The sequence below is a fragment of the Apium graveolens genome, unplaced genomic scaffold, assembly GCF_009905375.1.
Source record: "Apium graveolens cultivar Ventura unplaced genomic scaffold, ASM990537v1 ctg8606, whole genome shotgun sequence".
Taxonomy (NCBI): Eukaryota; Viridiplantae; Streptophyta; class Magnoliopsida; order Apiales; family Apiaceae; genus Apium; species Apium graveolens.
This window is the reverse complement of record NW_027421322.1, coordinates 1-22,813: the sequence shown is the minus strand read 5'-3', so window position 1 is coordinate 22,813 and position 22,813 is coordinate 1. Positions and strand designations below refer to the sequence as shown.

Sequence of the window (22,813 nt, the reverse complement as noted above, 5' to 3'; positions counted from 1 at the left end):
TATGTTTTTTATCCTTGTCTATTAATTTTATTTCAATTAAGATAGTTTTTTTTTAATATTAGATCCAGTATTTTTTCTGTTAATATAAGTTTTAATTAAAATAGTTATATGTGTTTATTTATATGTATGTAAAATAATAATAATTATTAAATATAATTTCAATAATTATTTCATTAATGTAAAGTTTTGTAATAAGGTTTTTAAAAATAAAATAGGTATACTAAAGATTTAAAGATGTATTACTGTTAGAAAAGATTATAAATAAAATTAAATAGTGTTTAATTACCATTACGATACTTAACATATTTTTAATTAAAATATGATTATTAAATAATTGTTCCCCGTGAAAATTAGTTTTAAAATATAAAATATTATTTTCTTTAATATTTATTTGGGATTCCATTATTGGTATTTATTAAGTGCTTATCAAATGTCAAAGTTGGAAAACAATATATAGAAACAACTGAATGAAAGGTAAGATTATTCTTTTTAAGACTGGGATGACCAAAGTTTACCATGTGTATTACTCCATATATTTAAATTTTCTCATATATTTAAATTTATTCCCTGCCGTTTTTGCATTTTACATATTATAGATGTACCCTTATATCTTCAAAGACTGGTCAATGTAAGGACATAAAGATTTAAATATTTCTTTATTTGTAATTAATGTTCTAAATTGACATATTTCTTCAATTTCTCCATTAAAAAAAATTATTGTTAGATGAATTCTTTGTAGCTATATGATTGGGAGTAAAGATTGGATAGTTGACAACCAAAAATTTACAATAATTTATCCAAAAATTATGAATAAGTATTAGAAGTTAGAACTATTTCATGATGATTTTGGATTACTTATGTATTTGTATCATGATAAAAGAGAATGGTCCAAAATCTTTTAATTAAATTGTCTAATTACTTGATCTCATTATTGTTCTAACAGAGTTTTTGGTTGGATAAAGGAAGCGGAAAAAATGTTTAATGGTAGCTGCTAGGCAGCTTGCCATTGTTCCTTGGTGGTGGCAATGGTTATATGATAGTAACTCAAGGTATGTGAATAATTATTGTTGCATTATTTACATACATGCAAAGGTACATTTTTGCTAAATACTAATCCCGTTGTAACTACAAATACTTGGTGCATCACTCTATATAATCATAGTAACTTTGTTATAAGTATTTTCTTTCTAGTATAACAAACTAATAAGTGTGGGAATTATGGTCAATGGTTATAGCAAGAGGATTCACTCTAGTTGGGAACTGTTAGCTTGTGTGTTGAGTTGTACAATGTAGTATTATATTTTATGCATACCTCAATTGCAAATAAGAAGCATTTAGGGATGAGGGGTGGGACAAGACAAATTAATGGGTTGTTTATAGTCCTAACCCACAATACCAATTTTTTTTAAAAAATAATGTATATATTATAAATTTTGCTTAATATTTTGATAAAAGATGTTATTTAAAGTATAAAATGGAATGCTTTTTTTTTGAAAATAAAGTAGCAAAACAATATTATGAAGGGTATTTTTCAAATATTCACATGTTTTATCTATTAATAATAACATTTTAATAACAAAATTTTGAGCTAAGACGAAACCTTTTTGTTAAAATTTGCAATCTCTTTAGGTATTGGTTTTTTTGGTCAAAAAAATACCAGAAAAGAGTAAACAGTAGTGCTAATAAAGATAATTAAATACAGCATTATGCATATTTATTTCCTATATGATGCAATAAGAAGTCTCATATTACATGTAGCTGATCTGTTACCTTAAATACTTGAATAACTTCACCTCAACCGGTCACACCCAACCAGCTAATTACAATTTAAAGATAAATCTAAACAATTTTAAACTTATTCTCGGTCTCCATTCGTGAATGCAAGTCAATTTTATGAAATGCAGGTCACTATGACATTATCTTGTAAAAGATGTAAATCACTTTAGGCAATTACTGTTAAAATTGTAGTATTGATAGAGAAAGTGTTTGTTCACAAAAATTTAATAATTTTCGATATGCACATATTTTGATATTTAATATTTTATAATATTATTGATATACACATATTTTATGAAAAAATAATATTTTAAATGTGATTTAATAGTAGAATTAGAACTACAAGGTCGTATTTTTTTCAAAGCATACTTCCTCGTCCTTTTTGGTAAAAACACTTTTTAAATGAGCAGATTTTAAAATTTTTAATAAAATAGGATTTGAAGCTAATTTGCGCAACAAAACTGTAGTTTTGTGTGCAACAACTCCAAAACTAGGGGTGTAATCCAGTTGAGCCGAGTCCTAGACCGTGGCTCGTCTGACCTCAATAAAAATAGTTCGGGTTCGAGCTGTTGAACTCGACCGAGCTTTTAGATTTCAAGTAAAAAGTTCGGTAGGCTCGAGTTCGGTCTTGAAAACTCGAATTTATTTCACTAAATATTAACAAAAATTCGAAATAGGATGGTTTGGCTCAAGTTCGATTGAATAATAAATAAATAATATATAAAAAATATCAAAATATTTTTTTAATAAAAATAACTGAAATAAAAGAGACTCAATAAGGCTCGAACCTTACGAGCCGAGTAATCAGAAGTTCAAACTCGACTCGATTACAAATTTGAAAAACTCGAGCTCGAACTCGAGGTCGGCTCGATTAATTCCAGCCGAATGGAATTTTTTACGAGCCGAGTTCAAGTAACTCACAAACAGTTTGACTAGTTTACACGTACTTCCGAACGCATGATGAATATGATTAAAGTCGTCCTCTCATCGCATGTATCAGGCATTCATGCCTCAATGTATTATCATGTGAACAGATTTTCAGAGGAGGTTGCTGTACTTGACAAGGGGCGGTGTGTTGATATCGTGTAAAATGAAAATTGGAATGTTATCTCCTCACACCACTTATGAAACATATCTTGTCTTTAAAATATATGAGGATGCCTGCGGACTTGATTCGGCAAAGACATCCATTAGATTTGTTAATGAAAGAGAGGAGGTGCCTGATGATGAAGCTAGCATAGTTTATCCTGATCCACGAACATCTGCACACAACATTGAGCAACGAAATGGAGAGTTTAGTCGGTGGAGGAAGGGACGAATGATGGAGATTAAGATAGCAGAGTTTGAGACTGGTGCAAGAGATGATGATGATGAGGTGGAGACGCGATTTATGTCAACTGATACAAATGTACTCAAGGCTGGCCTTATCGTACAAGGTTTCGAGTTTAGGCCTAAACAACCCATGGCAGTTGTTTAATGAATTTATATGTTGGCATGCTTTATTTTGTCTTTAAAAACTTTTCTCATGTACTATGAATTATCTGTTATTTGAAGGATGTTGATGAATTATGTTTTATGTAAAATTTAAGGGTTTTAAGACAATGGTTTCGTATCATGGTGTGTCCAATTTTAAGGCCCATATCATAACCCGAATACAGTTTCCTTTATTTAGGCCATCTCCAATTATAAATTTATTTTATAATACCTTCATCTTGCAATATTTCACCTTTTAACCTGAAGCAACTATTTTATTTCCAATCATGACTTTAAATATAATTTCAATTTACTTCAAACATCATTATAATTACATACAGCGTACACAATCCCTCCATACACATCATGAGGTATGTGTTATTTATATTTAAATATTGCATAATAACCCGTGCGAGACACGCGTCATTTTCTAGAATTATAATGTTCTTAATTGGTTTTTATATGTAAATGTTGTACAATGTCTAACGTATATCAAATACAAGTGATTGTTTATCAATGTGTATTATTTTCATAAAAGAAATAACAAATTACACAATGTTTCAAATATAAACCATTAAGCAATATATATATATATATATATATTATTGTATGTGTTGTATAATTTACATTAATGAATGAATATAAATAGGGTAGTCATTGTACGTTTAAAACGAAACGATTATAACTTAATCTGTAGAATGCCGTTAGTATGTTTACAAATAAAAGTTAAAAAATAACATTTATGTTGAATACAGAGTTAACCAAAATTTTGAATTTATTTAAATAAACTATATGTACGGGCTATATTATTACTGAGTTCACTACTAACTTACAATTAACTTACTCAATGTGAAAATGATAAAAAATGCATAATTGAAGTCAGGATGACTTGCAATCATATATACAATAATGTAAAATTTACACTATTGTATATAAAAGTTGATTTATTAAAAAATTGTTCATTATTGAAATTCAACGTATATAGCATGGAAAAATATTAGTTTTTTATTTACACTACGGTTACCAAAATAACACTAAGTTATATGTGTGTGTCAGCATGTATATTGTCGTATGCTACATTTCTTAATAAATTACGATGATTTCAATATTTATATGCTAAATATCTGATTTATGTACATTTTTAATCACTATTAATATCTAGTGAGATAAATGATTACTTAAATAACATGCATTTATAATTATCAAAATTAAAATTATGTAATAAATAAATTGCAATAATTTATATATGGTATTCATATTATCACTAACAAACAATCTATAACTAGTTTTTACGCAACTGAGTATCAATCATGGTTGGAACATAAAAATAAATATATATTATAAAGACTTATTATTGATATTCATGATTTATTTCAAGGATTCGAAGGAAAAATTATAATTATATCATTATTTAACTGATTTTAAGTTCCTTTCATTACTACTCTAATATTTCTTCATATAATAATTTAAAATCTTGTATTCTATTATCCTAAAATTAAGTATTTTTCAATTTGATAAATTTTATAAATATTAGTTGAACTGGTTAATTCATTCAAATTAGTGAATAATATATTTTTTTCTTAAAATAATATAAAATACATTGAATCAAATGTCACAATATAGTATAGATAAAACTTTTATTTAAATAATTTAAAATATAAAAATAATTCAAATATTTGTACAATATTATCTTAATCAATGAATATTATTTATCTAGAAGAATTCTTTTTAAAAAGCTAGTTTTTTTAAAGTGAAAAATAAATAATAAATCGATTTACTATATCATCGTAGTTTTAAAAAATTTTGTGAGGATCTCATATCAAATTTCAAATATTTTTAAAATCGGACAAGTACCAAAATAATAATGTGCTACCAGTGAAGTTAATAATTTTAATATAAATAATCAATTGTCTTGATCTTATAAACACCTAAAACACATTAATTTATATTAACATAAAATATATATAAAAAAATTACATTATTGGTAAGATATTCTCGCCGAACTTGTAATTTAAATTTACTAAATGTAGAATTGACGATGTTTTTCGGCCGAGTCATGTATTCAAATTTCGGATATTTTTTGAAGAATGGGCCAAGTTCTAATTTTAAATTGGAATAAAATAAAATATTTTGACTCACTATAATTCGAACTCATCTAAATATGTAATACCATTATAGATTATTTATATATAAGCGTTCTATTTTCAATATTTTATCTAAAAATAATATATGTACATTTTAATTACTTTTATAATAATAAATATGTTAAAATATATGAGATACATTTTCAAAGTCAAAAAAAAAGATAAATGAATAAAATATTAATTCATTTATGTACTATATCTAATTCTATATCCGAAATTTAATTCTTTAAATTAACTGTACAAATAATAAAGTAACTATCTTGTTTTTGCGGAATTCAAGTAAATATCTTTAAAGTTAAATAAAATATTCATTTAGCAAACTTACATATTATGTGTATGATAAAAAACATATGTGAGATTATGGTGTAGTGGTATGAGGTTATATAGATGAATTAAATATCTCGAGTTTGATTTCCACAAAACACATCTTTTTATAAAAATTAAAATAGGGGTAGTTTAGTCTTTTCAATGAGAATTTTTAATCTCACTAATTATCCTTGTTCTCCTATTATATATAGAAGAGATTTACATACGTTTATTAGATTTCTGAAATAAGTTTCCTGAAGCTAAACATACGTTAAAAAAACAGACTCGATAAAGTATTTGTATAATTCAATAGTCGAATTCAAATATTCTTACGAGGTGACCTTAAATAACTCACCTATTTATACCTTAGTGCACTACAAGAAAAACGTCAATGGACAACGGTTATGTACTGATATGAAAAATGCAAAAAATCGATATTTTCGTGGGTGTAGTAAAAAATCTTATTTTTCGCATCGGTTCTTGGTGGCACTAGAAATATGGACAGTGAAAACTGATTTGGCCCCATGAGCATCTTATTCAGAACTAATATTAGTTTGAAATCTTCCCAAACAACGTTTTCAGAATCTTAACCATTTTCTGCCATCCAACCACATTCATGTCACTCTCATCTCTCATCTAGGAGCACAAGAGTCTCAACCAAAGGATAGGCAGAGAACAGACTTTCGCTGGTTAAAAACAAATCAGTCAATTGATTGGCACCAAAATCGTATGAAACTATCAAATTTCTGGGTTGCTGAAACTGAGTAAATTTGCTTATACGAAGGAGGCTTCACCGTTATTTCTGAAACCTAACAGACAAAAGTAATTACTAGAACTCTCATTCACATCCGTATATAACAATTCAAGAATCTCATCATATACTTTCACTATACAAACACACGAAGACCATTCATACAAACACAACGAGACCATTCATGCAGAAGACAGGGGTGGCCCTGGCTATAGGTGACCAAGCTTGCGCCTAGGACCCCCGACACTCAAGAGCCCCAAAAATATTTAACTTCTTCAAGTAAATATATATGAATTTTCATGGTATATGTATATTAGGGCCCCGTAAACTGATACCATATACCTAAGACTGAAAAATTAGTACCTTTAAAGCCACTTGAAACATGCTTCTACTCAAATTTATCGAAACAATCTTCCAGTGTCTCGACTTTTCTTCCGCCAGCCAGAGCAATGTTCCTTTAGTGTACACTACATTGTGCCCAATATCGGGCATAAATGGACACTGGACAAGAATCACTTATAGTTTTCTAAGAATTACTCCTCAGGCTATACAAATCAATAGAGATGCCACTTCAGTCTAACTAATTTTTCGCCACCTCGTAGTCGTTTTTCTCCTTATCAAACCAAAATCCAATAGCTTCTTTGGCTTCTCTAGAATAACACTTTTCCTCCATACTTAGGAAAGACCTTTCAGTTTTCTAACAAAAGGGTTCCAGAGATAGATAAGTCCGCGATCTTTGCGATTTTGGTAAAGCTTGGTATAGCAAACCACTCCATTGCAGCAACTATGCACCTTAACATCATAAGCCCACAAAGAAACTCTGATTTCGCACAATTCCTATATGGTTCACTATAATAATATAATGAATATTCGTTGCGATAAGGTGACTGTGGCATAACAAGTATTTGGTGTTATTTGGACTAGAGAGATGAGCGTTGATGAATCGAGATGATTTAATTAAAAAAATACCATAATTTACAAACTGAGGTGTAGGATAGATTCATGCATGGTATTTGCACAAGAATCTGCTCAAAGACTTATTCCGGTAGGTAATGGCCTAAATGTTTTGAAGCCATCAGCAACTGAAAGTTAATGAAAAAATAGCTAAAAGCCTAAAACCCTAGCCTTTGTGTCCTGACACCTCTTGCTCAGTTATAAGGGGGTCGCATGACACCTCTGCCCGCATATCTCAATGACACGGATATCATTTGATTTCATGCTCAGTTTTTATATATCTCCTCACTTTGGCAAAAAAATTATGTTTTTTGGTTCTTCTACTAAAATATCTCAGTCTTTACGAAAATTTTAGGATTAAATTTATGAGTGAGCTCACTTTAAATGTTAATGTGCAAAACTTAACAAAAAAATCCCTTAATTGGCAGTAGAAATAGGGACCATGGAAGTCTCTTCACTCATAGTTACAAATTTCAGAAAACCTCCCTGTTATTCTATGCAGGGCACATTCTTTTATCCATGTCTGTGTATAATAACTCGAGACTCTCTTGATGTCCTTTCGTGATACACACCCAACCCAGATCATTCATTTTCAAGATAACAAGGGAATTAGCATCCACTTCTTTAAGACACATGGGTTCATTAATAAACCTGCAGTCGAAAACTTGTACTTATTAACGCCTCTCGAAACATGGCATTATTCAAATTTAATGAAATAATCCTACTGGCCTGCCCATTTTCCACCAGCCAGTACAATGTTCCTTTAGCATACACTACATTGTGTTCCCTTATCGTAAAAGGTGCACTACATTGTGTTCCCTTATCGTAAAAGGGGGCACCTGGACAAGAATCGCTGATAATTTTCCAAGATTACTTCTCAGGCTATACAAATCAACACAATATGCCACTTTGGTATGACTAAGTTTCACAACCTCGTAGTCGTTTTTCTCTTATCAAACCAAAATCCAATAGTTTCGTTGCATCTTCACGATAACACTTCTCTCGAAACTTAGGAAGAATTTTCCAGTTCCTAACAAAAGGATTCCAGGGATAGATATTTCCACGACTTTCACGAAACTCAGTACAGCTAATCACTCCACTGCAGCAGCCATGCACAGTGACTGTTCTAGTTCACGGGAAAGACTAATGTTACACAATTCCTAGATGGTTTAGTAATCAGAATATAGTGAATAATTACTAAAGGATTCACAAGGTGAAGTGTGCTGGCATAACAAGTACTTGGTGTTATTTGGATTAGAGAGGTTAGTGTTGATAAATTGAGATTATTTAATTAAAAAGTACTACCATAGTTTACAAATTAAGGTGCATCTTAATATTGATTTTGTGTATGGTACTTTACAAGAATCTGTTCTGTGATTTCTTCTGGTATGTAATGGCATAAAGGTTTTGTAGCCATTAGCAAAACAGAGGTTTAGTGAAAAATTAACTGAAATCCTAAAACCCTAAGCCTAAAATTAACATGTAATAACCTTATTTAACATTCATCAACAGAAAAAATGCAGTAGTCCATCCATATATCAAAATTAAAATGCAAAACTTTAAATTTTAACTCATTTATTTTAGAAAAGATTGGAAGATTACTGGATCACAATTAAAAGATCGAAACTCCAACTGGACATGTAAAAATTGTAATCGAACCTGAATCAGTAAAAACTAAATTTAGGTTTTTAAACTGAAGCCGAACCAATTATACAATTACAGTCTTCAATTTATATAACCGAAAATATACAATTTTGATTCCAATTTCATTCAAAAACCGATCCGAACTAGTTCGCGCTCCCCCCAATGCATAACATATCGAGAGGTGGAGCCTTTTAGAAAATGGGATCCAATACTTACTCATCTCTCATCTCCAAAAATCTAGCAAAATGTTAAATCCAGGAAAAGTACAATGTTCCTTTAGCATACACTACATCGTGTTCCCTTATCGTAAAAGGGGCTCCTGGACAAGAATCGCTGATAATTTTCCAAGAAAAAGTTATCGGGAAAAAAAATTCCGAGAAAAGTTTCTCAGAAAAAATTCCCTCCCGATCCCGAGAAAATTTCCCGGAAAAAAAATTCTAGAAAAAATTTTCTTGGGAAAAAATTTCCGTCCCAATCTCGATAAAATTTTCTGGGGAAAAAAATTCGTGAAAGAAATTTCAGCAAAACTTTCATTTGAAGTGACAAGTATTTAGTTAGTATTTCAAATTCTAATTTTAAACTTGTTCTTTAATTGCGTTTGATTTGAATAAATTAAGCCCTTGTTATTTTTCTCGCCATATTTCTTTAAACCCTGGTGGCAACCATGATTCTAGATTCTCGGCACCCTTGGGAATTACCCAAATGAATTTTGTGTTTGATGCTTCGAGAGCAAATGCAATTTCAGTAAGTTGAGCATCAGAAAATCTGACCATACTACCGAAACTTAAGTAGAGAACAGAGTCAGGTTTTTGTTTATCTAGCATAATGAAATACAGGACCTATGTGCCATGACTTACTTTTCTGATTTTAGCATAATGATCTGCATAAGCAGGCTCAATTTCATGAAAAGTGTTGAGAACCATACCGTAGGTGTTTGCTCAGACTCTTCGATTGATTTGATCAGTTCACCATACCTGGTTTTGATCTTGACATGTTCTGGCAGTTGACATCTTGTCATCTCTATTTTGTGTGGAGATTCGGAACCAATAAACTCTCTGTATCACACTCAACAGCTTCATAAGGAGCATAAACAGAGGGACTATGTGTTACACAAAGATAGCATAAACCTGATGGATTAAACTCTACATTCTCAGAACTTGCTCAGAAAGAGTTTTGAATAAAACCATAAGAGATTCTAGCACAAGGATATAGTTTGAGGTAAATGTCCAGGACAAGTAAGGATCATTCGAGGTAGCTATGTTCTCATAGTTTCATGTCAAACACTTTCAATCAAAACACTCTAGCTGTGTGCATGACAACCTTTCCTGACTACAATGTGGCAACTATCACTACTACAGCGATGACATTGTCGCCCAGTGAGAGATCTGATCAGACCATTGTACAGCTAACATTGACAAAGTTATAAATACTCATCACCAACAACTACTTGGAATTTAAATGCAGCACTCTGCATCCGGAAACAATTTTGGGATCCCCAGCGTTGCTCCTATCTAAAACCTTACAAAAATACTTGACCTCGCCTTATCACACCAAAAATGTTCAGGAGCAACAATAACTTCAATTGACATTCTTTTTCTAAGTACCTGTATCAAGTGAGTCACCGATATAAAACGGACCCAAATGAGTCACTCATTTGAAAATTTGTATAAAAAAACATCACTCTATCGTTAGTCGAAATTTTAAAAGTAATATATATCGAGTTTCACACATTTTTTATGAATGATATTACATCCAAATGAAAGATTCTGAGTTCTAATATTTAAATAATATTTTTAGATTTTTAAAAAATTGTCTACTATTTATTTTATTTAAATCAAATAAAACAATCAAAAATTAAAAATAAATAGTTGATAAAATTTAAAAATCTAACAATATTATCTAAAATAGTAGAAATCGGAACCTTTCATTTGGATGTAATATCATTCACAAAAAATGTGCACAACTTAATATATAATACTTTTATGAATTTTGACTAACGATAGAGTGATAATTTTGATACAAATTTTCAAATGAGTGATTCATTTGAGTCCATTTTTTATCGGTGACTCACTTGATACATTTGGACAGAGTACGTGACCTAGTTGATAATTAACCCTCATAAATCAATTCTATCACAAGTCCCAATTTTATCATAGGTACATATTTCGTCATAGGTACATATTTCGTTATAAGTAAAGATTTCGTCATAAGTATACATTTCGTCACAAATTGAAGCAAAATGTCGCAAGTTAGGGAAGTGGAGCCCACTTTTAGTGGGCTGATAATTACACTTTCGACGGAATATACCGTCGTTTTATCTTTAATTTACGACGATTTGTATGTCGTAAGTTATCATCTTGGGCCCACAAGCTTGCCAGGATTTATTTAAAACAAAAAATGAATAAAATCATAAAGAACAATCGTCCCAAATAACCCAGAATTCCGTCATAAGTTACCCAGAATTCTGTCATTAAATTCTCTCTCTAGAAGCAGTATCCTGCTATTTTTTCTGATTCCATCCATTTTCGGCTTTCAAATTGAATTCTAAACCTGTCCAATCACAAATCCCAATCTATATACAATTGTAGCACAATTCAACACCAAAATATATAAAAATATGCAAAACCAATACTAAGAAATCATCCACACATTTAACCACCTAAATATGAAAAGATACCATACTTTACATTTATATTATCAGAAAACCATTTCGACTATACAAAAGTTAAAACAATCCGACATTAGCTTAGATCATCTTACAAATTCCCATAAATTTAGTTCACAAGGATAATTCAAATTATCCTGCAAAACATTCATAACCCATTACATCGATATTTAACCCCTAATTATAAGACCGCCACGAGAGACTACGTTATAAGGCACACTCATATCTCGGTCATTGTCATCATCGGATTCTGTCCTTTCACTGCCCCCACCATCATCAACATCATCGTCGTCGGCCGGGGCCTTTCCCTAAAATATACATAAAAATGTAACATTAAAATCCAGGTCCGTCATACAAATATATATTCCAGTTGAGTACGAAAAAGAGCACGGTAACGAAAAAGATGATCAGTTTGATCAGAATGATATTAACTTCTCTGGCACTTCAAGTAACGAATGGCCTCTTTATCAAACCAAAATCCAATAGCCTCTTGGCTTCTCTAGAATAACACTTTTCTCCAAACTTAGGAAGAACTTTCAGTTTTCTAACAAAAGGGTTCCAGAGATAGATAAGTCCACGATATTTGCGATTTTGGTAAAGCTTGGTATAGCAAACCACTCCATTGCAAGCAACCATGCACCTTAACATCATTAAGCCCACAAAGAAACTCTGATTTCGCACAATTCCTATATGCTTCACTATTAGAATAATGAATATTCGTTGCGATAAGGTGAACTGTGGTATAACAAGTACTTGGTGTTATTTGAACTAGAGAGATGAGTGTTGATGAATCGAGATGATTTAATTAAAAAAATACCATATTTTACAAAATGAGGTGCATGTTAGTATAGATTTTATGCATGGTATTTTCACAAGAATCTGCTCAAAGACTTCTTTCCGGTAGGTAATGGCCTAAAGGTTTTGTAGCCATTAGCAACTGAAGGTATTTGAAAAAATGGCTAAAAGCCTAAAACCCTAGCCTTTGTGTCCTAATAACTATAGTCTGTATATAACAGGGTTTGGTATTCTTGTACCATAAAAAAATTAGGAATTTTGGAATTCTAACCTTATTTAATAATCAATCAAAGGAAAAAAATACATGCAATAATCCATCGATATATCAAAAATTTAATGAGTAGTGCTAGGTGTCCCAAATTTAAATAAAGGGAAAATTAAAAATGCAATCGAAAAAATTGTAAGGGGTTCTTCTGACACCTGTTGCCCGCATATCCACACGAACATCATTCGATTGCAACAGAAAAAATTATAAGGGGTCGTCTGACACCTCTTGCCCGCGTATCCCAATGACACGAACATCACTCGATCGATTTCATTCTCAGTTTTTTATATATCTTTTGACTCTTCAACAGAAGAATCCATGCCAATCAGATATTCTTTAAGACATAGATACTGATATAAGTTTTTCATATAATTACTTTTACAAATCAATGCATTATCATGTATTGGATACAATGCATATAACACATTACAAAACTTAAGATATTTAAAGGAGCTTTGTCTACATGTGCAACAAACTATGATCTATTAAGGATCATAATATATGCCATGATTTTCCTAAAGATCAGAAAGCTGAATCTCACTGTGACCTATTAAACTCGTCATCTCTTCATTCCCATGTGATTGGCCATGGATGTTTAGTAATTTTCTCAATGATTTCTTTCTTCCTCGGGATTAGCCATGCAAATTGGTTTTCCTCCATATTAAAAGCGCTCTGCAAGGTAAAAGCCAAAACTATAAACATCACTTTTCTCGGTCAGTTGGCCTGAATGTAAGTATTCAAGGTCCAAGTATCCTAAAGTACCCTGGACTAATGTAGTTACTTTGGTTTGATCCATGGGTACCAACCTCAAAGCTCCACAATCTGAAATTTTAGATACATTATTATCAGCCAGTAATATGTTAGCTAATTTAACATCTATATGAATTACAGGTATAGAAGCTGCAGAGGAAGATATGACAGGGCACCGGAAGATTCAGCAGCAATTCTCGACCAATTATCCCGTGATAAGCAGGACGCGCCTCCATCAATATGTGGAGATGATCTAATGTTTCATACTAACAAAATAGCGCAAGAAAATGTATTTCATAATGGTTGAAGAAAACGGTAAGCTGGGATATGTCTCAGCCTCCTTTCCTGAGATGTTATCAAAACTGCAGCATTTTATTCTGAAACAGAAATTTTAAGACTCACTGGCACAGAAGAGTTGTGACTAAAAGAAAGAGACATGAACATGGGATGCACTTGGTGGGGATAGAATAAAATGTTGGAGAAAAAAATTTAAAGCCTCAAATATATCAGGTTCCCTTTTCTCTTTCTACTTTATCTACGTGATTTAATTTCTGAAAATTATTTTACTGAAGCGGAACATACGTTAAAAAACAGACTCGATAAGCATTCGTATAATCCAATAGCCGAATTAGAATATTTTTACGAGGTGACCTCAAATAACTCTCATGCTTACACCTTAAGTGGCAGTAGAAATATGGACCATGGAAGTCACTTCACTTCATAGTTACAAATTTCAGAAAAGCTCTCTGTTGTCCCTATAATGCAGGGCACCATTCTCTTGAGTATTCTAATTCCAGTAACAAGCGTTTCGTTTATGTTCTCAGAACTTGCACGCTGAGCATGGGTTTTGAATAAAGCCGTAAGTATTCTATTGCAAGGATAAACCTGCAGTTAGAGAAATCCTTGACAAATCAGAATCATTGTAGGCCAATTAACAAAAAAATCATATGACTATCATATCTTTGGGTAGATGAAACAGAGTGTATTTGCATAGAAGGTAATCAGGTCAAATGCTCACTCTTTACGCTCATCTAGGAGCACAAGAGTCTCAACTGAAGGTTCACTCTCATCCAGGAGCACAAGAGTCTCGACAAAAGGAAGGGCTGAGAAAAGATCACTGCTGGTGAAGAGAAAATCTCTCAAATGCTTGGCAGCGAAATCATATGAAACTATCGGGGGCAGCTGGAACTTATCGAAACCAACTCGAGATAACAAGGGAGTTATCATCCTAGTGAAGATAACAAGGAAGTTATCATCAATCATCGCAAGATACAATCCATTAGTCCCAGATACAATCCAATACTGCAAGATACAATCTAGTGCAATGTTCCATTAACATACACTGCTACATTGTTCTCTCTTATCGAAAAAGGGATACCTGGACAATAAGCTCAGATGATGAGTCATTAGATGTTTCAGCCTTTTTTAAGAACTGAAATACCGGACCTATGTGCCATAACTTACTTTTCTTGATTTTAGCATAATGATCTGCATATGCATTCTGATTCCAATTACAAATGTTTCGTCTACATTCTCAGAACTCGCTCAGCAAGGGTTTTGAATAAAACCATAAGAGATTCTACCATAAGGATATTGTTCGAGGTGGATATCCAGAACAAGTAAGGATCACTAGAGGTAGTCATAGTTTCATGTCAAACACTTTCAATCAAAACACTCTAGCTGTGTGCATGACAACCTTTCCTGACTATAATGTGGCAACTATCACTAATACAGGGATGACATTGTCGCCCAGTGAGACATCTGATCAGACCATTGTACAGCTAACATGGACAAAGTTATAAATACTCATAACCAACAACTACTTGGAATTGAAATGCAACACTCTGCATCCGGAAACAATTTTGGGATCCCTAGTGTTGCTCCTATTTAAAACCTCACAAAACTACTTGACCTCGCCTTATCACACCAAAAATGTTCAGGAGCAACAATAACTTCAATTGACATTCTCTTTTTAAGTACCTAAGGCTTATATTTAAAACACTTTCCGCCTGACTTAATAAGAAAGTGGCACTTAGAAGAAATTTAGGGAACAACACGGTTGGGATCATTTACTGTGGCCACAAACTTGTTGGAAACATCAAGTGAAGGTGATGAAGTATGGGAAGAAACTGATAACTCCGGAACAAGATTATCAGCCTCAAATGACAACCACAGTAGCACTGCTGCAAGTGATGTGCAAAGCCCAAGTATGTCTAGCTCAGCCTCTGGGAGAGAAATGTCAATAGGGGGCACTTCAAACTCTAATAGGTCCATATCGAGCTCAGAATCTGATGATGAATCTCGAAGGTACATGCCACTAAGTGAGATTTACGGTGAAACCGAACCCATTGATTTGGAAAGTGAAGAATTGTATCTAATGGGGTTAGATGAGGCAGCAAATTACACTCAAGCAGCTAGGGGAGCTGAATGGAAGAAAGCTATGGAAATTGAAATGGATGCAGTAGAGAGAAATGGAACCTGGGAGTTAACAGAGCTGCCTCAAGGTTGAAAACCCATTGATCTGAAATGGATATACAAGATTAAACGAGATGCAAACGGAATATTATTAAACATAAGGCAAGGATTGTAGCCAAGTATGTGTGCAGAAATAAGGCATAGACTTCGATGAGGTTTTTGCACCAGTCACGCGAATTGAGACAATAAGCCTACTGATTTGCTCATGTTGCAAAAGGGAACTGGGAGGTTCACCATCTTGACGTCAAAATGGCTTTTTTGAACGGGGAAATCAAGAAAGAGGTCTATGTTAGGCGACCCGAAGGTTTGTCAACCAGGACAGGAACATCTTGTTTACAAACCCTTAAAAGCTCTATACGGTCTTCGTCAAGCTCCCAGGGCTTGGTACTCAAAATTGAACAAATGTTTGGAGGAGTTGGGCTTTGTCAGGTGTGCTTATGAGCAGGCTGTGTACACAAAAAATGGGGGAAAGGAAGTGATAATAATTGGCATCTATGTCGATGATATTTTCCTAATAGGAGCAAATGTTGCAGCCATCACAGAGTTCAAGGGAACAAATGGCAAGTAAGTTTGATATGTGTGATTTTAGCAAGCTAACCTACTACAAAACAGACGGGGTACGCGAAGAAAATTCTTAACAAAGCTGGTATGTTGTACTGCAGCCCGACTAAAGTTCCGATGCATCCCAAGGAAATCATCAACAAAGACGAAGGCGAAAAGAAGTCAACTCTACTGAGTTTAAAAGTATAATTGGAGGTTTGAGATATCTTGTCCACACCAGACCTGATATAGCATATTATGTGGGCATTGTGAGTAGGTTTATGGAGAGACCAACTCTTCTACATCAGGCTGCAGCAAAACTTATACTTCACTATGTAAAAGGGACATTGGATTTCGGTTTAATCTACTCACAGGACAGTGACAACGAAGTTTTGGTCGGATACTCAGAAAGCGATCTTGCTGGTAACGTGGAAGACAGAAAAAGCACTGGGGGATGGTCTTCTACCTCAATGGTCTTCTACCTCAATAAAAGCTTGATAACATGGGCCTCACATAAACAGAAATGTGTGGCACTCTCATCCTGTGAGGCCGAGTTCATGGCAGCTACTGCAGCGGCTTGTCAGGCTATTTGGTTGGGAAAGCTGTTGTCTCGAGTTACTGAACAAGACATTGGTCCAGTTACGTTGTTTATTGACAATAAGTCTGCAATAGGCTAAAAATCCGGTGTTTCACGGTAGAAGCAAACACATAAATATTTGGTATCATTTTATACGTGAATGCGTGGAGAATGGGGAAATAATTGTGAAGCACACGTGTACTGAAGAACAAAGGGCAGATTCTCTCACCAAAGCCCTGACCTATGTTAATTTTGAAATTATGAGGAATCTGCTTGGAGTAAAGAAATGCATTCAGAAAAGTTTAGATTAAGAGGGAGTTTGTTGGAATTTAATTTTAACTTGTCCTTATTCATGAACTCTAGTTGATAGTTGTTAGTTTAGTGTGTGCTTAATGTTGTCCGAGTCTTCAGTTTCTGGTGAGGCATAACGAGATAAAATAGGAGCATTACAAAATAAGATGTTAATGTTTGAGTTTGTTTAGGACTTTCAATTTTCCAGATCTTAGTTTGTAGGAGTCACTTTCTTATTATTTTTCATTATATATTGTAATTGCTTTAACATAATAAAAAATAGTAGTTCGGCAAAATACTTGTTTTCTCCAGTCATACACAAACACACACGTATATATATATAGTATATTGCTTACATTGTGCCAACAGCAACTATTAACAATATTTGTTATGGAAACGAACCCTTCTTTAATATATGTTTCATTCTTCAAACAAAGGCAGGATTACAAAAGTAGTCCATAATTACTGTAAATGAAGTGCATTCATCCAGTATAAAGGTAGCAAGGAATTTGGCCATATGATAAGAGCATGAGCATCTCAGCAGCACCTCACTTTAGCAAAATAAATTTTTATGTTTTTCTGGTTTGTCTATTAAACAAATCTCAATCAACGAAAATTCTAAAATTAATTTTATTAGTAAGCTCAATTTAAATGTTACTGTGCAAAATTTAACACAAAATCATGTGAACGATTAAAATGGATTATAGTTTCCTGAGACATTTCCAAAACTGCAGCATTTTGTTCTCAAACAAAATCTTAAGACTCACTAGAGAGTTCTGATCGGGGGAGATTCTAGTAAAGGGCCATCGAAGAACATGCGTCCTCCCTAAAGAATTCTTTTACGTTTCTTAACCATTTAAAATTTTAAGAACATATTAAAGTGCCCACATTAAAATAAATAAAACAAGAGGGTGTCATCCAAAATTTACTCGGTGCACCACGAAGTAAATATTTTCAGATCCACCCCTGGTTGTGACTAAAAGAAAGAGACATAAACATGGTATATATTGTTGGGAATATTACTATAGGCGCAACAATGGGACAGTTATATATAACAAATTAACATGAACAGGCAAATTCAACCAAGTAACGAAACAAACACAAGGCACAAACAATATATAATTAGAGACCGAATTGACAAGAAATTAGAGAAAATGACTTAGCCCTATGAAGCTTTATTAGAATTAGAGAATCAACTGAGTCGCCAAGCCCTCAAGAAGACTTGACTGTTCTTGAAGATATTATTGCCCCACTTATATTGTGATGGGTTGCCACAATATGACTTACAGGATAAAACAGCTCAGAGCGATCCGTTCACAGATACGAGAAGGCTCAACAACGATCAGCACCTCAATTCACCAATAAAATCAATGAATATATGTATATATATGTGGGAGAGAGCCAGAGAGATGATGTTCAAGGGTTTCTATTTATTTTCCCCAATCTATCTCCCTCTCAGATTTTCAAAACACTTCAACTTTTGCTCTTCTCTACAAAAGTAACGTATGTAATCTGATCTATTATATATTGTATAAGAGTCTAATTATTATTAAAATAATAATAATCTTTCACTCAATATTAATATTTAATATACTTATTTATACAAAACATGTTTATATAGTTTTAGCAATTGGCTTCCAGTTCAGCCCCTGAGCATAAGCCTCGGGCCCTAAATAAACCAAAACTTTTCAGCACCTCAGGACCTGAACATCTAGCCTCGGGCCCTGAACATTCCAGAATTGTTTTCAGCATACCATCAGGTCCTGAGCTTCCAACCTCAAGCCCTGAACATCTGCAGAAACTTATCTCAGAACATCATCAGGTCTAAACCTCTAGCCTCAGGTCCTGAACATTGCATAAATTTCAAAATATGCTTCTCAACTAAAATCGAAACAACTCTTGTACAAATAAGCATTCTTGCTCTTAATTCTACATGGATTTCACTAAGAAAATATCTTAGATCCAAATATGAAAGTTTATGTCCTTATAGCAAGGAACAACCTCCACTTGTTATTAACCAGAAATTACGTCAAGAAGACATATTACATATGTCTTCAAATTTCCATTTTCTAACAATCCCCCACAAATTCATACACAAATGCATATCAGATTTATCATGACTTGTTTTTCAGAGTCGGTACCCTTCCGAGTTTGAACCCTCATAAGTCCCCTACTTCGATGGCTACCGTATATAGATGGAATGTTCACCTTGAATCTCTATCGTTGGTGTAACCACACTCCATAGACGACGACAAGTCAAAAGGCTATGGTGCAGATCTACGCTTTGAGACGATATGGTCTTGTCTCGATCCTGTTCGTTGAATGCTTCAAGGAATAACGATTTCCTCTAATTGCGACCACACAATTGCATTCGCTTAGCTGGGCATCTCCAAGATGTAATGATAACATCTCGTCTTTCAACTTGACCCCATTCAGAGTTACAAATTCTGACACACTATTTGGTCCATCAGAATTTATCAAATCCTGATCCAAAACTGTTACAATCAGAATTTGTTTAAAACTCTTGCTAACTAGCGGTCCAAGTACCTCTTAAGGTTTATAGGGGATAGACTCAGATACATAAGTATCTAAAAGTATATGGTAGATGTACTACCAATTCAACCTTATAATTTGTTATTACCAGCATTGAATACACTTCGAGGGATCCTCCTCTCGGTGTATTGGGTTCCCGCTATTGATGAATTATGATGGGTTATCAGTCCCATCCCCAACCTCGACTAAGGACTACAGCATGCTCAAGCCCTTTAGTCAGTGGATCAGTTATATTATCAAGAGGTTCCTATGAACTCTATAGCAATAATCCTATCAGACACAAGACCCCTTATAGACTTTAGTCTAACTTGGATGTGTCTCTTTGTTTTAGCATTATACTTTACACTTCTAGCTTTGTCGTAGTTATAGGCTATCATAATAAACAGAAATGGCGGAAGCGGAAGGGGGAAACTGTATTGCCCCATAATCTCTTGTTTTTTCTTATTGTGACTTTCTCGGAGGGGAACATGTATTTGCTACACATCACCTTTGCACGCCCCCTGAATGTCGAGCACAAACTGATCGCCTCTCTACACTTCCAAATTTAGTACTCCTTCTTGAGGATCCATCTGCATCTAAAAAATATTGAGCAGTGCCATAAAAACTTATTTTTCCCACCATATTTGAGTTGTTTACCTTGTACTTCTCCCATACAAACTGGACACGATAACTTACCTTTGTGGACCATCCGCTAAGCATGGAAAGTCCAGGGAAGTCACTAATAGTCCACAAAGTACCGCCTTCATGATAAAATTTGTACGATGAGAACATGTCATATGTTTCAACTCCAGTATTCCACAGCACTTTCAATTCATCAATCAATGGCCTAAGATAAACATGCAAGTCTTTGGTTGGATCTGTCGGCCCAGGAATAAGAAGAGGCATGAACATATATGGAGCCTTTGTACACATAGAGGGAGGAAGGTTGTACACAACAACTACCACGGGCCATACCGTATACTCCTTCGCGTGCTTGTCGCGAAAAGGGTCAAATCCATCTGTAGAGAGCCCGAGTCTTACATTTCGAATCTCTTTTGAAAATTTTTGAAATCTCCGATCAAATTGTTTCCATTCATCTCCATCCGATGGGTGACTTAATTCACCTCCAATTGCAATTCTATCATGGTGCCATCTCATACATTTTGCAGTAGTCTCGGCCATGAATAGACGCTGCAATCTCATGGTAATAGGAAAGTAACGCAAGATTTTTCGTGGAATCTTCTGTTTTTTAGGATCTTTCTGCTTCTGGTATCTGTCTCCATTGCATATATCACACTTTGTCTTGTCACCATGTTCCTTGTAAAATAACATGCAATCATTCTCGCAAGCATCAATCTTCTCATATTGCATATGCAATCCTTTAATCATCTTTCGCATGGTGTAGTACTTTTGGGGCAATTTATGATCACTAGGCAATACTAATCCAATAAGATGAAGCAAATCATCAAAGCCATTATTACTACAATTATGCTTATTTTTCCACTCAAGTAACTTCATTGAGAACTCCAATGTTGTAAAATTGACATTGTTTGGATAAATTGGTTCAAAAGCAATATTCACCATCCTGTAAAATGATTTTGCTGTTTCGTTTGGTTCTTCAGAATTCTCGCAATCCTCAAAATCGTTATCATCATGTGCATCATACATGTCGTCGTCTCTGTATCTAGAACTCGTTCCAACCTCGACTTGTGATATATCTTTCTCCCCGTGACAATCCCATATAGTATACCATTGCATGATACCATGTCGATACAAATCAATTTTCACGGTATTAGGCAACTTAAAATACCTATTTCGACAATCTTGGCACGGACATCTTATAAGAACATTATCTTCTTCTTCACCATGTTCTATAGCAAATTTAATGAAACGATCCACTCCAGCCTTATATTCTTCCGTTATATATTTTGCCTCATTAAATCGATTACGACCAATCCAACTACGATCGAATGCCATCTACAAATGCAGACATATACGTAATTATTTACCACTAACAATATCAATATATTGTTTGTCAAATAAAATAATATCAACATATTACACTATGTATCATCATCCTATCAATAAAGTTAGTACACAACAATTATTTGATATTTATGAACAAATTCAAATTAATCAAATCATTTCTACATATGTTAAAGGTATGCAATTATGAAAAAAACAATGACTTATAAAATTCATAAAATACAACAAAAAATAATCGATAATTTTACTTACTTGATGATAATGGATGATTACATGAATGCAAAATGGGGTGAAAGAAGGGAGAGGATGAAGAATTGCGGCTGCTGGAATGAAAGAGGCAGTAGGGTTGCTAAAATGGATATCCTAAATTCAACCGAATTAAGTTGTGATAAACAGGCGGCTAAATTTAATTGAAAGCGGTTGTATTTAGAAATTTAACCGAAAGTGGTTGTATTTAATGTTCAACTAAAAGCGGTTGTATTTATTATAGACAACCAACCACTTGCGGTTGAATTTAGCAAAATAAATTACAAAACAATAAAGTTTTGTAAAAATAATCAAAAATCGTTAAACTAATGTAAAAATATTAAAAACTAATTACAAGATCTAGAATTAATATATTATTGTCTATTTACATATTTTAACAATATTGAAAATATTAATTTTTTTTCTGATTTTTTTTAGAAAATTATTTTTAAAATTTTGAGCTGATATTTGGCTCCAATTTTTCCCTCTAACTGTTTTGGCGGGAAAATTTCATTGGCGGCATAATTTCCCTCCAATTTTTCTAGAGCGGCTAAATTCAACCGTTTGCCATTGTAAAAGGTTCCGGTTGTAATTGTTCGGTTGAATTTAGGAGAGGCTAAATTCAACTGCAAGAGTTGAATTT

The 22,813-nt window shown here is 33.3% G+C and overlaps 2 protein-coding genes across 2 annotated transcripts; one reads left to right on the top strand and one right to left on the bottom strand.

Annotated features, from left to right (window-relative positions):
• The first annotated feature begins 2,866 nt into the window (after positions 1-2,866).
• On the top strand, positions 2,867-3,253 carry LOC141705154 (F-box protein PP2-B15-like). Its single transcript, XM_074508222.1, has one exon. It carries the CDS (start codon positions 2,867-2,869, stop codon positions 3,251-3,253), a length of 387 nt encoding a protein of 128 aa, XP_074364323.1.
• A 17,189-nt stretch (positions 3,254-20,442) lies between these two features.
• On the bottom strand, positions 20,443-21,915 carry LOC141705152 (uncharacterized). The gene has a single exon (XM_074508221.1). The coding sequence runs from the start codon at positions 21,913-21,915 to the stop codon at positions 20,443-20,445; it is 1,473 nt and encodes a 490-aa protein (XP_074364322.1).
• Positions 21,916-22,813: the final 898 nt, after the last annotated feature.